Raw genomic sequence first — 14,043 nt, 5'->3', positions numbered from 1 at the left:
ATAAACTACGCACTTATAAAGCAGAAAAGTACAATCGACAGATTGACTTCATGAAGTGCTACTCAATCACTGAAGAAACACATTGAAGAACCTGGTCCTAAGAATAGAATCCAGCTAAGAGTTTTAGTGTTGATTTTTAGAGTTGTTCATTGTGTTTGAACTATTGATGTAATATTAGTTTCAGTGAGTTATAAACTGAATTAGGAGATAGTTTCGAGTTGGGGAAAAATCAGAGACTTTGGGAACGCATACCTTGGGAGGTGTGTGTGTAGTTAGGAATTAGAGTTTATAATTCCTAGTCGTTGTGTTAAAGGAATTAGAGTTTATGATTCCTATTTGTTGGTTACAAGAGTTTTGTAATCAGACGTTGTTGAGGCTCAGAGTTATTAGTGAAGTTGAGGTTAAATCCTGTAGAGGTGCAGGTCGTGGTTTTTTACACTTTTTTGAGCCGGGTGTTTTCCACGTAAAAATTATTGTGTTCTTTACTTACTATTTTACTGCTTTCCTGGAACACGTCAGGCAACCCATTCCATCCATAGGTAACTCTTACGTTAAAGTCACTGATCAGTAGGGCACATACTCTAACAAGTGGTATCAGAGAGAGGTTGTCTTAAAAAGGGGCTAGCACCTAAGACAAAGATCAATATGATGAATTCCGCACCACCTACTGGTCACAGTGAAGGTCAATCCACTATTAGACCTCCACTTTTTGATGGTTCTCACTTCATTTGGTGGAAAGCTAGGATGGAAACGTTCATTCAAGGGGAAACTACGAGTTATGGGACAAGATCACTAATGGACCTACTATTCCAATGAAGTTAGAAGATGGTGAACAGGTCAAGAAAGTAAGAAGTGAGTTTACCGCTAATGACTTAGTGACATTAAAGAAAAATGCTATATTTAATTAATTTTACAGTCCTAGACTAATAAAACAATTTTGTTTTACTTCTACGATTGTAATTAATTTGTCAAATAAGGTATTATAATTAGAACTCTTTTAATAATGATGGTTTATTATTTTCCCAAAAATATATATTATTAGTATTTATGTATTATTATAATTTGAAAAAAATAGTAAAAAAATATTTTATGTAAAGAAGAGTGTTTTAATAAAGGGTAAAAAATTTGAATCAGAATACTTTAACATAAAAAGTTCAAATCACTCTTTTAATATATTATAATCCCCATGGATTAAAATAGTTGGAACTCAATTCACAAATAACAATTTTAACAAAAATAATTCCCCTCTTTTATAAACTTTTTTTTCTTTCAAAACTTGTTAACAAAGAAAACTCTTATTTCCTTGTTCCTCCATTGTTCACAGCTCCTCTCAGCAAAAAGCATTTGAAGTGAAAAGTGAATCAGTATAAATAGCGAAAAGGAGAAAAAATGAGCAGTATTGGAACTGGATATGACTTGTCGGTAACGACATTCTCGCCGGACGGCAGAGTATTTCAGATCGAGTACGCCGGAAAAGCTGTTGATAATAGTGGTACCGTTGTTGGAATTAAGTGCAAGGATGGAATCGTACTGGTATTGTTTGCTTCTTTCTTTTGTTTTTTCTTAATGTTGAATGTTAGTTTTGATGATTTAGGGTTTTGGAATTGTAGGGAGTTGAGAAGCTGATTGCATCGTCAATGATGTTGCCGGGATCGAATCGTCGGATTCATTCAGTTCATCGTCATTCTGGAATGGTAATTCGTTTATGCTCAAAGCTACTGACTTCAGTTTCAGCTAATTAGACTCCACTTGTGTGGTTATACCTTATGCGTAATACATAATTGTGCCCTTTTAACTTTGAGTGTACACAATAGGCACTTAAATTTGTATAAAGTTGAACAAGTAGACACATGCTTCCTATCTGGCGTCATACATGGCCAATTCGTGTCCTACATGACGTCCTTCATGTACTATGTGACATAGGACGGGTGTGTCTACTTGTTCAACTCTGTGCAAGTTTAAGTGTCTACTTGTTCACATCTTGGAGTATATAGATGTGAGTTGAGGCCAAGTTAAAGGGCATGTTTGTGTATTATGCCTATACATAATGTGTCTAACTTTGCATAAAAGCGTATATGAAAGGCATAATACACAAGTAGACACTTAAACTATCACAAAGTTGAACAAGTAGACACACGTGTCCTACATGACAAATCGCATGAGATGCATGCGTCCTACATGTCAAATTGCACGAGATAGAATGTAATTTTCTCATTTTTTTCTATGTGATATTTGTATTATTTGATTGACAACGTGAATTTTAATTTTTCACATTGGAGGAGTACCTTTTTTGTTGACAATGCAACTACTAGTACAACAAATATCGCTGCCTTAGTCCCTAAGAGTGATATTAGCTCAATTCTTTCTATCTTACTAAGTTTTGATTGATATAGTTTGATAACAGGGCCTTTATCAAAAAATAGTTTGATAACACATATCTATGGATTAGTCTAGTTGTGAGTAAGCTTGCTTGGACACCACTTTAATTTGAAAGGGAAAAAAAAGGGCAGCCCAGTGGACTAAAGCTCCCATTATGCGCGGGGTCCGGGAAAGGGTTGGATGACAAGGGTCTATTACATCAACTTACCCAGCATTTCTGTAAGATGTTGTTTCCACGGCTTGAACTTGTGACCTCGTGGTCACATGGCAACAACTTTACCAGGTTCCACCTTAATTTGAGAGAAACAGAATTAAACTATTAGGTCTCAGTCATTCTTTTTGGACTAGGTCGGCTATATGAATCTTGATTACCATTCTCAAAAAAAAAATAAAAAAACGGATCGGCTATATGAATCCTCTACATCCATACATTCTTTGAAACAAATTGGGGTTCTCTAAACTTAGAGATTCTTTAATTCTCCTACTTCTTTTTGTTTGATGATGGTTCTGGTTTAATTTTGTCAAAAAAGATGAAAGCTTTCTGCGCCTATGTTCTTTAGCATCATACTAGTACTGAGGAAAGGTTTAGGCTCTGTCAGCTTTCTTATCTACGGCGTTTAAAGTAAGATGGTTTGTAGTGATGAAAGTGCATTGATGTTATGGTTTATTAATTTGTTAGAGGTGTAAATTTACAGAATATCATCAAATGATCAAATTGAAGTTGAAAAGGACAGAGGGCACTGTTAAAGTTGTGAACTACCACGCTGTTGGTTCATTTCGGCGATGATTCATTCTATTTTGCTGATTTTCTTTATGTACAGGCTGTTGCAGGGCTCGCTGCAGATGGGAGGCAAATTGTTGCCCGGGCAAAGTCTGAAGCAACCAACTTTGAAAGGTTTGCTTCTTGCCACCTTATCTTAAATCACGTGTTCTCCTGTATTTTAGGATTCATGGGAGTTCACATCTGACATTTTTGAAAATCTATGAAAACTGCGAACCAATTTTGTTGTTCTTATTGGCTTTCAAGTTCTGTTTTTCATACTCACAATTTTCTGCTAGTGTCTGGAAATGTACATTGATTAGAACCTATTGTTTATTGAATCAATTGACAATCAAAAGATTTAACTCCCTCTATATGGAATAATTTAAGTTGTATGGCACATTTGGGTCTTTGATTAGTGTTAGGTAAAATCTCATACTCCATAAGTGTGAGATACATGGTCGAAAAGCTTAATGCAGTATCTAAGTATCTATACATAGTGTCAACTGTCATGGCTTTGAAGTGCAAAGTTCGCTTCTTGAGTGAGCTTTTGCAGGTGAACTTCTTATTCAATTATTTCGTGATTGTAAGAACATAACGGGATGATCTGGCCCTTAAGCATACCATCTAGTTATCTATATTCAATCAATACCTTAGATCAATGAAAAATATTGCAGATCGAGAATTCCACTATGAAGCTACTCAAGACTAAAGAAATTTGGGTTGAGTTGTGTTTTTCTTTTCAGAAGCACTTTTGTATTACTAAAGTGAGATAAAGTGGCATTTAAGTCATTTTTCTGTCTCTTCTACTGTCACTATTGCATCAAAGAGGTATTGTCTAATACCTCTCTGTTTCTGTAGATATTCCAGCAAAGAGTTATTTGCACTTTAGCAGATCCTGTTGTTAACAACTTCCTACATAGAAAATTGTCCGTGTTGTCATGTGGGATATTCATTAAGCTTTTGGATTTGACAGGGGATTTTGCAGTTTGTTTCTTTTATTATCGTTACCAAATGTGTAGTGTATATGTTTCCTTCATTAGTAGATGGAAATTCAAAAGATTTTAGAGGCTCATCTTATAACTCTAGATGATGCTGAAAGTTTTTTGCCACTCAAATTTTGAAAATTGTTGCTGCACAGTCTTCCTATATCACCACCCTAATTTGACTCTTCTATTGACTGGGTTTGTAATGTGTAGTACATATGGTGAACCAATTCCAGTGAAAGAGCTTGCAGGACGTGTTGCTAGTTATGTACATTTGTGCACACTTTATTGGTGGCTCAGGTATGCTGGAATATCTGTTTTTTGTCTTTATACTATCATGCCTTCCTTTTACTTTCGAACCTGAATTATTGGAATACTACTTGTTGTAGGCCTTTTGGATGTGGGGTAATTCTTGGAGGCTATGATAGAGATGGACCTCAACTCTACATGATTGAGCCGTCTGGTGTCTCCTATGTGAGTTAAATCATTGTTTTAACTGCTACATGGTTGCACCATGTCGCATCATATTATAATTTCTCTACGGCTAGATAACCTCTCTTTCCTTGCTGTGGGTGCTCTTACTAATTGAAGATGTTGATGTGTTCTGTTGTTTTCTGTAGAGGTACTTTGGTGCGGCTATTGGGAAGGGCAGACAAGCTGCTAAAACGTAAGTGTGTTAAATCTCTTCTTTAAGGCCTAAATTTCAGATTTGAAACTATCGGGCATGGCTTTGTGATGGCATTGACTTTTGAATGTGCATTTACTTTCAACTAACAAAAAGGGATTGCACGGAATGTTCCAAGTTAAAATTTTGGTCAGCCTTTTCGCAGTGCTATGGATGCTATCCTTGGGGTTATGCAATTGGTTTTTCTAGATTTGAGTCTCTGTCCACTGCCATCCACAAGAAAATGACCAAGTTTACACCCTTTTCCTCTATGATAATGACTAGTGTTTTCTTCACGAAACATTTAAACCGATTAATATCTTCCTAGCTTGGACATTACTTAATTTATGTTTAGAACTAGCACTTACTGATCCAGAAACTACTTAGGAAGTTAGTACTAACATGAATATTTGGGTTAAAAAACAGAATTAAGAAGTTTTCACATAAGTTTTTCTTCGACGTCACTATGATCCGGAGTATCAAATTTGATTTCCTGAAACATTGATTGTACTTTCGATGTCCACAGGATGCCTTTTGCCTAAACACTTCTTGTTTAAAAGCAACGTTTAAAAGGTGTAAATATCTTTTCTTGACTAAGTTTGTCAGAGGTGTTGTAATTGAAATTCGGGGACATCTTATTTGGACTCCATGAGGACTACAATGGGAATGTTCTCTCGAATTTCTACCCTCAAAAAAATACCCATTGTCAATGAGAATTACTTGGTCATCATAGAAAGCCACTTAAAAACACCTTCAGCCAAAATCTTTATATCATTAAACTGGTCTAGTATGCTTAGGATATAATATAGTTTCTGTTTCTTACTAGGCAACTACTTTGTCTCTCCGAGGTAGTGGTAAGGTGCGTACACTTTACCCTCCCCAGACCTCACTTGTGGAATTTTACTGGGCATGTTGTTGTTGTTGTACTAGGCAAGAGCAAGAGAGAATGAGAAAGATCTATAACCACTTTTGTGTTGCACACTTTCTTTGGATTATTTGAAATGTTTGAATTAAACATATACGTAACTTTGAATTTTCTGGAACTCAAATCGAAATGTTGATTTATGTACCCTTCTCAATTTTCTTTTTCTTCGAAAAAAAACTGACTTTATGCTTACCTATTGAACTAATATTACTGACCTTAACTATATTAGAGGTTAGTACAGACATTAATAGCTGATATTAAATTTCAAAAATGTATAACAGTTAAAAAGTAAACATAAAGGGCAGGAGATGTGAGATATGTAACCTGACCAAGACATTATACGAGAGGTCAGAAACACTATCCCCATGTGCCTACACCACCTTTTTACAACAACATACCCAGTGCTCATTGGACTGCACCGCCTTTTTAAAGATATAGAACTGCCATAGATTTGTCAATTCAGGTTTTGCATTCTACCCTCCCCAGACCCCACTTTGTGGGACTACACTGGGTATGTTGTTGTTGTCACTTCAGGTTTTATAATGGTCTGAAGATAATATCTTGATGATGTTAGAAGTACCAACTAAATATTTTACTGGTATAGTTAGTATGTTTGAAGTAGGCTAAGCTATTTTATACATGTAAGATAAAAAAAACAGTGATCGAGCTGAGTTTTATTCAATCTAGTTTGCCTTATTTTGGATTTCTTGTGTTTTTACTGTCACCAATTTTCGTTTATGCACACTAATGTGATTTTAAAATTAATTCTTTGCAGAGAAATTGAAAAGTTGAAGCTCTCTGAAATGACGTGCCGGCAAGGGGTAATTGAGATAGCCAAAATGTAAGTAATTGTTCTGATTGAATTGTTTATCCAGATAATTTATAGTGGTGAGGGAGGCTTGGAGCAACGGTAAAGTTTTCTCCATGTAGGTTCAGTTTTTTAACAATATGTTCTTTCTTGAATCAGAATTTATGGAGTACACGACGAGGCAAAGGACAAGGCATTTGAACTGGAAATGAGTTGGGTGTGTGATGAGTCTAACCGACAGCATCAGAAGGTAATTCAGAATCCTTCTCGCATACACTTCCAATAGGATCTGGTATCTTTGTATTCTCTCTGCATTCCTTTTTGCTTGGACCTGTCACACAAGCAAAAAGGAGATATTAAAGCAAATAACTCGTTTTAGCTTATTTACTTCTTTTGTAGTTTTCTTTTATTTTGCCGGTGTGCATGTATTTTTCATAATGGTGAATGAACAATTTGATGTTAAATTGAAATAAAAAGCCGGTGAGTAAGTAACTCATGCTGATATTTGATGTTGCCATAGGTTCCCGCTGATCTGTTAGAGGAAGCCAAGGCTGCAGCTAAATCTGCACTTGAAGAGATGGATGCAGACTAAGTGGCACAGAGACACTTTGTTTCTTCATTTATTCATGAACCTACCTTTTATGAGCTGATTCAAATAGCTTGCTCTGCCATGTTTGGAATTTGGTTCCTGTATGACGAACGCTGTTAACGATGAAAGAGCTTTGCTATTGCTTTTTAACTGTTGAAACTGTAATCTGTTCAAGTAATTTTCTAAGATCAAGAGGATAGGTTGCATTATCCTAAATGGAATTCTCGTTTTTAACCACCTTTTATCTTTGAGATGTGGCAGTTGGTTCCTTTTTCCTCTGTTGGTCTATTGTTATACTGCTATAGATTTGCTTTGATTGAGTGAAGAATTTCACTAAAATGGGATGTTGATGGTACATGCCTTCAAATGAATCTTGGCCTAATACAAAACAGCCCCTTAAAACACTTGTCATGATATTCAATTTAGATAACTCGAGTGGAATGAACACCTCAACTCCTAATAAACTATTTCAATTGAACACTTCGATTCAAATTTTTTAAAAAGCTTGTGCATGTTTTTATCTGTCAACTACTCCCTCCGTTCCAAATTGAGATGACACATTGATTAAGAAAAATAATTAATAATTAATGACAAGGGTAAAACAAGAAAAAAAAAATTGTCTCTTCTTGATTAATGAAAAAAGACGAGTAAATGAGAGATCAAATTAGGAAATTTGGGACGGAGGGAGTATTAGATAGTTAATTTAACTAAATAAAATGTCATATTCTTTAATTATACACACTAGTCTCAAGTAGAAAATGCCTAATGAAGTGAATGTGTATAATTAAAAGAAATGATGTATATAATGTGGTTACTTAACTACCTAATAGATGAATGAGATACACGCAAAAAAAAATCTAAAATTTGAACAGGTTTTATCTAATTGAAACATTTTTTAGAAATTTGAACAGGACTTGTCTAATTGAAACATTTTTTAGGAGTTAGAGATGTTCAATTGGAATAGAATTTAGTCCAAGCAACAAAAGAGCTGATTTATGAATTAAACCAGGCAAATTCAACCCAGGTTTTGGACTGTTGAGAGGAAATGTGTGTGTACATGAGACACATTTCCAAAACTGGAACCTTGTGTCTTGTAAAAGTTAAAACACTAGAAATGGTTCAAGTACATTTTGCTCATACTAACAAGTTCCAATTACTCTTAATGATGCATAACAATGAAATTTTGAGAATTTCACTATAAGCAAGAAATAGCAATGCATATGAACAAAAGAATAAAGATTCATTGACCATTTCAACTACACCATTAAGTCTCATAAAATGATGAATGATATATGCCATTTTCATTTTTCAGATATAGAATGATTTCTTGAACAGTGTCTTACAATCACACAGTTCAGGCCAATCTCACAGTTCCTATCTTTACAAGAAATAATCACATCTCTGTAACAACTCAAAGTTGATAACTCCAACGTTCTTCATTCCAACAAACAGGACAAACAACTGAACAAGCAAAGAGAAGCTCTCTTGAGCATTTCAAAATGTAAAACAGCCCATGAAAAAAAATGAAACGGCGATCACCTTTGTAGTTAAACAGAAAATATAATCACCAAGATGTATAGGAACCACAGGTTGATTTGCTCCTCAAGTTGGAAACAATACAAGGTTTCTAGTCCCCCCGTTGAGGGACAAAAACAATTCAATTGGTTACTCTAGAACTATCTTGCGAGTATGTTCAGATAATCTGAGAGGCTGTCCTACAGCCACAAAATAATGGTTAGCGAAATGAAGAAAAACTAACTTGATGTTTCAATCTCCTTTCCATGTTCTTCGCCACGATTATGTCTCTCTAACCTTCTAAGCCAGATATCATAGTCCATACGATAGGGCGTTCCACAAAGGCTGTCGACATAATCTGCAAATGCTTTCAAGACTGCAGAAATATCTCCAAGTTTCTGTTGGATTAGCCTTCTTGACCAAGAGGTTTGCCTCCACTGCAATGCCCCTTCAATTGAATCAAGATCAGGCATATCACCACCAGACGAAAAGTAGAGCATGTAAACCAATGACTCAGCATCGGAAGCTGAACACAGTCTCCCTTCTTGAAGAGCATACGTAGAGGAAAAATGGAGATTCATTGCAGGACGATCCTTCTCTTCTAAAATAGCATGTCCCCAACCAACAAGAACAAAATATGGCTGACTCACACCAGATGTAACAAAAATAACATTCTCAGGCCTGATGTCACCATGCCGAATGCCAGCTGAGGCAGCTGCTGATAGGGCAGATAGGCAATCATGGCAACACCTGATAGCCTCATCTTTACCAAATTGGCCAACTCTCACCATATCAGCAACTGTTGTGCCCACTGAGGTAGTCACTAGAATAGGTATCCCACAGCATGGGTAATCACAATTACCACCATTTCGTCTCCTGCACTTGCCAGGGTGAACTATCCGGCCAGATGCGCTCAATTGAGGCAAATATTTGCTAGATAATCCATTTTGCTTCATAATTTTTAATATCTTAGTTTGCCTCTGAACTTGATACCATAGCTTCATATCTTCCCATGCTGGTTCCAGCTGAGAAGGATGCGAACCTACATACATAAATAAAGCCTTGCCTGGATCTTCAACAGGAGATGCGATATAATATGGAATCTCTCCGTCAGTCAGGACTTCGTTGATATGATAACCCTTCTGCCAGTTTGAATCTTCTATTAGCAAGACAGAACCAGCTTCCAGCTTCATGGACTTTTCAGATACCAACGTGACAGATTCTTCATGTACTTCTACAATTTCAGTTGAAGCACAATGCTGCTCAAGGCGAAATAAACCATTTCCACTCGACCTGCTATCCCACAATTGCCTTTCGATTCTTCTTGCTTGAAGACGAGAACTGTGGTCAGCAGCTAAATCTTCAACTGAGTTATTTGAAATTCCAGCGTACTGAGTGATCGAGTGGAAGGTAGCAAAAAGTACCTGTAAAGCACCAATATCTCCCCAATTAGCATTTCCAAGTTTGGTCCATATTCTATCAACGGGGGAGAATGTAATTAAAGCATTAGTTTTTATCCATTCAGCAGCACAACCATAAACATCATTCACGTCCATCTCCAACTTGGTTATATCTCCTTCAACTTTCAGGACCCCACCATATTGAGAGTCAACTAAAAGAACATAAACAGAATTCAAACTGAGAGGAATATTGTATTTGCTGAGGCTTCTCGCAAACAATACACGTAGCGTAAAGAATAAAGCTTCACCTAAAGCTGATAGAGAAGGCTTACAGTCATTCTCTACTGAAGCACGGTTTCCAATATCAGGCCTTAGAATAGCAAGTTGCACAACATCATCCCACTTCCCTTGTGGATGCTTTGGGTTCTTTAGCATTATAGCTGTCGCGCAAAGACCTCCAACTCTCCCTTTAGCAATGGCTTTCTCAGCCTGGTAGAATCTCAAGTTTGAATTGTGGATGCTAGAAACATAGAAAGGAAGAGGTTCATCCTGACCCCAAAATGCCTCCCATAAACCTTTCACACTTGAATGTAGAAAATCTTCAAGGGCAAGATAAACAGTTGCTTCCACAGTACCAGAAGCAGTGTCATAGATTGCTCTAGGCATTCGAATCAGCTGCTGAAATGGAACTCCTTCCAGAGCATAATCAAACTGTTGAAGATCTATCAATTCAAAAGGAACATTAAAAGGAGGTTCCTCTTCATACCATGTCTTAAGGTTTTCAATCAGACTTTCACTATCTACGAACCTACGGAGAAATTCTTTGCGATCTTGGAACCTCCCACCTGAAGAAATACTGGACTTTTTTGTCCCAGATTCCACGGATTCTTGATCTGGGGATCCACCTGTCAATTTTAGTACAGATAATCAGAAGCTGATGGTTAGGTGTGTTTCCAGGATTTCCTGATAAGAATCATTCTACAATACTTAAAAGAGAACATTACAGAAAACAACATATAAATTCGCTAGTCTGCAGAAGAGTCAACAGTGTTATTGAAAGTCATAGATTTGTTGCTTAAAACAATGGAGTTATGCGGCTCGGAGGGTTATCACCTTGTAGGGGAAGAGATGCACTTCAAACAAGCACAAGTGTCATAAAATAAGGTCCAAAGTGATCGCAGAGACAAGTGAAGTTTTTTTTTTTAATCTAATTTCCCAATATAGAAAATAAAGGAGGGAAATAACATGGCCTTTTTCTATTCGAGTAGTAAGACTCCTCTTCGCGACCTTTAGTGTTTTCTTTGCCATTATGTTCTTCTTTTCAAGTTTGTAATGCCAACTCTTTTGCTACTTCTGTTTCTATGCATCTTTTTATTTATTCCTAGCTTACTATTTTTCTTCTTTAAACAATAACTCTTTCTTCTTCTTCTGGAATTTTAGGGGTTATTTTATGCAGTCTTATCCTGCATTTCCGCAAGAGACTGTTTCCATGGCTTGAACCCGTGACCTCTTGATCACATGGAAGCAACTGTACCAGTTACTCCAAGGCTCCCTTTCTGTTTAGAGGATTGCATGTTAGTAAAAAAAGCAAAGAACCTCTAGAGGTACAAAACACCTAGCTTATCAATCATTGAATGACTGAACTGCAATGGGTCCAAGCATAGCATAGTGGATATCGAGGATCCTACTGAAATGGGTCCAAGCATAGCGTAGTGGATATCGAGGATCCATATAACCAGCCCAAGTACTAGTTTAGAACTGAAGCATAGTTGTTGTTATTGTTTTACTGGCAGAAGGAGAGAAGGATAGAGAGAAGGATAAAAATATGATTAAAAAGGCCAACTTTCAGACAGTGCACTGCCTTCCTCGACTGCCTTATTGCTTCGATTCCTCCAACATAATAAATCTCACCAAAAATTGAATCATGAGGATTGTGACTTCATTTGATAAATTTTTCCTAATGTATGCTAGAAGGACACGTAGTCTGCATTCCCAATACAAGTAACAGAACCACAGAGGAAAGTCAATTACTATGCCTCTAAGCCAAATTAGTTGGGTCTGGTATAAGAATTCTCTGTCATCATTACGATCTATTTAGGCTTTTCCAGAAGAATAATTCAAGAAAGTTTTCCTTTTTCCGAAGCAAAAGAAGTTTCAACGTGCACTTGTATAACTAATGTCCCCCCTCTTCCCTTCCAAACAGAACCTAAATTCAACTTTACAAGAGCTGCATACTCTGAGATGAACGGAAACTTAACTTCAGTCAACGATCAAACCATAATTTGTTTTACTCTTTTTCTCTTTCAATAAGTGGATCAAACCATACCTTCTATACCATATCACTGTAAAGCTACAAAACTCACCAATTATTACCCAACAAAAGCTAGCTATTGAGGTGGGAGAGCACAAGGCTATATCAGCCCCACATCAGCTCCCCATTAAACCGATGTTGGATTCAAGTCCCGTGCCTTGCACTAACATCATAACAAACAACCACACTCCGTATCCGTCATCCTCGATGGCTATGCACTAGACTATTTCTAGCCCCAGACCAACACTGCAATACCAAGGCACAAAGGCCGGTGGGCGACACTGATACCATTGATACAAACCAGTGAGAACCACACCCCCAAAAGCTAGCTATTAAAGAGGGAGAACCCAAAACTATATATGCCCCACATCAACTCCCCATAAAATCAATGTGGGACTCAAATCTCATACCTTGCAATAGAATCATAACACAAAGAGGTTCAAAAAAGCCTCAATTCGAAAATTAGCTTTTGTTCCTTCCCTATGGAAATGCAAGGTAATATTGTGTAGTGCGTACAATAGAACTTTACGGTCCGGCTCTTCCTCGGACCCCGCGCATAGAGGGAGCTTTAGTGCACCGCGCTGCCCATTTTTTCCTTCCCTATGGAAATGCAAGGTAAGACTGCGTACAATGGACCCTTGTGGTTTCCCCTCCACGCATAACGGAAGCTTTAGTGCACCACGCTGCCCATTTTTTCCTTCCCTAGGCTGCGTACAATGGACCATTGTGGTTTGGCCCTTCCCCCAACCTCACGCACAATGGAAGCTTTAGTGGACCGGACTGCCCTTTTTGTCCCTTCCCTACGGACTACAAGGAGTCTACAACAATAACATACCTGGTGAAATCCACGAGTGACTTCCGGGGACATTAGAGCGTACACAAACCTTACCCCCACCACCCTCAGCTCCCTTCTTGTAAAGAGTCTACATTCACATTCAGTAATACTACCCAGAAAGCCAAAAATCAGACAACTCAACAACCATTAACCATCACAAAATTCAAGAAACATCCCAATTCCAAGATTCAACATTTATTCCTTCCTCAAAAAGAAAAACTACATTTTTAATCAAAACCCCTTTTCACAAAAACTAAAGAAACAATAAATCACTAACCATTAACCATTAACCATTAAAAAAAACACCATAAAAAAAAAAAAAAAAAGATATGACTTTTATTCTTTCCACATTGAGTCCATTTTCAGTCAAGAAAAAGTAAACACAAAGTCAAAAAAAGTACACAAAAATTAAAGGAATTTAACTAAAGAAGAATCTTAGTAGTACCTTCCATGACAGAGAAAAAAGAATGAAACTTTATAACTGAAATGTACTTCTTTAGAACATCAGCCCATCACATGTGAAGAAGCCTTACAAGAAATTCTATGATGTTTTTTGCTTTTGTGAGATACAATGAATAATGTGTTTGTTTGTTTAAGAAGCTTTAATTTTACAATTTTCATTTTTAATCCCTCCGTATCAAAATAAGTGGTACTTCTAACAAAAAAAAATAAAAATTATTTCAAAATAAATGTCGTTTTAGAAATTAAAAGCACAAATTTATGTGTTTTCCAATGATACCCTTATGCTTCATCTTTTTAATGGTGTTAATTCTCAAAAGACATTTATTAATAGAGGTAGTTTAGTAAACTATACACCATATTTAATAGTTTCTTAATTAACGTAATTTTTTGCTAAAAATTAGTAACACTT

General features: G+C 36.7%; 2 protein-coding genes across 4 annotated transcripts; one reads left to right on the top strand and one right to left on the bottom strand.

Annotated features, from left to right (window-relative positions):
- The first annotated feature begins 1,177 nt into the window (after nt 1–1,177).
- Nucleotides 1,178–7,348, top strand: LOC107843746 (proteasome subunit alpha type-3). Its single transcript, XM_016688126.2, has 9 exons — nt 1,178–1,533; nt 1,611–1,694; nt 3,201–3,274; nt 4,339–4,425; nt 4,515–4,599; nt 4,746–4,792; nt 6,490–6,555; nt 6,682–6,772; nt 7,043–7,348. Exons 1-9 carry the CDS (start codon nt 1,390–1,392, stop codon nt 7,112–7,114), a joined length of 750 nt encoding a protein of 249 aa, XP_016543612.1. The 5' UTR covers nt 1,178–1,389; the 3' UTR covers nt 7,115–7,348.
- A 1,042-nt stretch (nt 7,349–8,390) lies between these two features.
- Nucleotides 8,391–13,772, bottom strand: LOC107843745. Of its 3 annotated transcripts, none has more exons than XM_016688124.2 (3): nt 13,618–13,772; nt 10,335–10,931; nt 8,391–10,238 (listed from the first exon to the last, which is right to left on the bottom strand). In XM_016688124.2, exons 1-3 carry the CDS (start codon nt 13,622–13,624, stop codon nt 8,866–8,868), a joined length of 1,977 nt encoding a protein of 658 aa, XP_016543610.1. In that variant the 5' UTR covers nt 13,625–13,772; the 3' UTR covers nt 8,391–8,865. The 3 variants fall into 3 exon arrangements, with proteins under 3 accessions (XP_016543610.1, XP_016543611.1, XP_016543609.1); XM_016688125.2 differs by having other exon boundaries at nt 10,359–10,931; XM_016688123.2 differs by having other exon boundaries at nt 8,391–10,931.
- Between the last annotated feature and the right edge of the window lie 271 nt (nt 13,773–14,043).

The sequence above is a fragment of the Capsicum annuum genome, chromosome 10 (assembly GCF_002878395.1).
Source record: "Capsicum annuum cultivar UCD-10X-F1 chromosome 10, UCD10Xv1.1, whole genome shotgun sequence".
NCBI classification, from domain to species: Eukaryota; Viridiplantae; Streptophyta; class Magnoliopsida; order Solanales; family Solanaceae; genus Capsicum; species Capsicum annuum.
The sequence above is the reverse complement of the archived record's forward strand: the minus strand, read 5'-3'. Positions and strand labels throughout refer to the sequence as shown.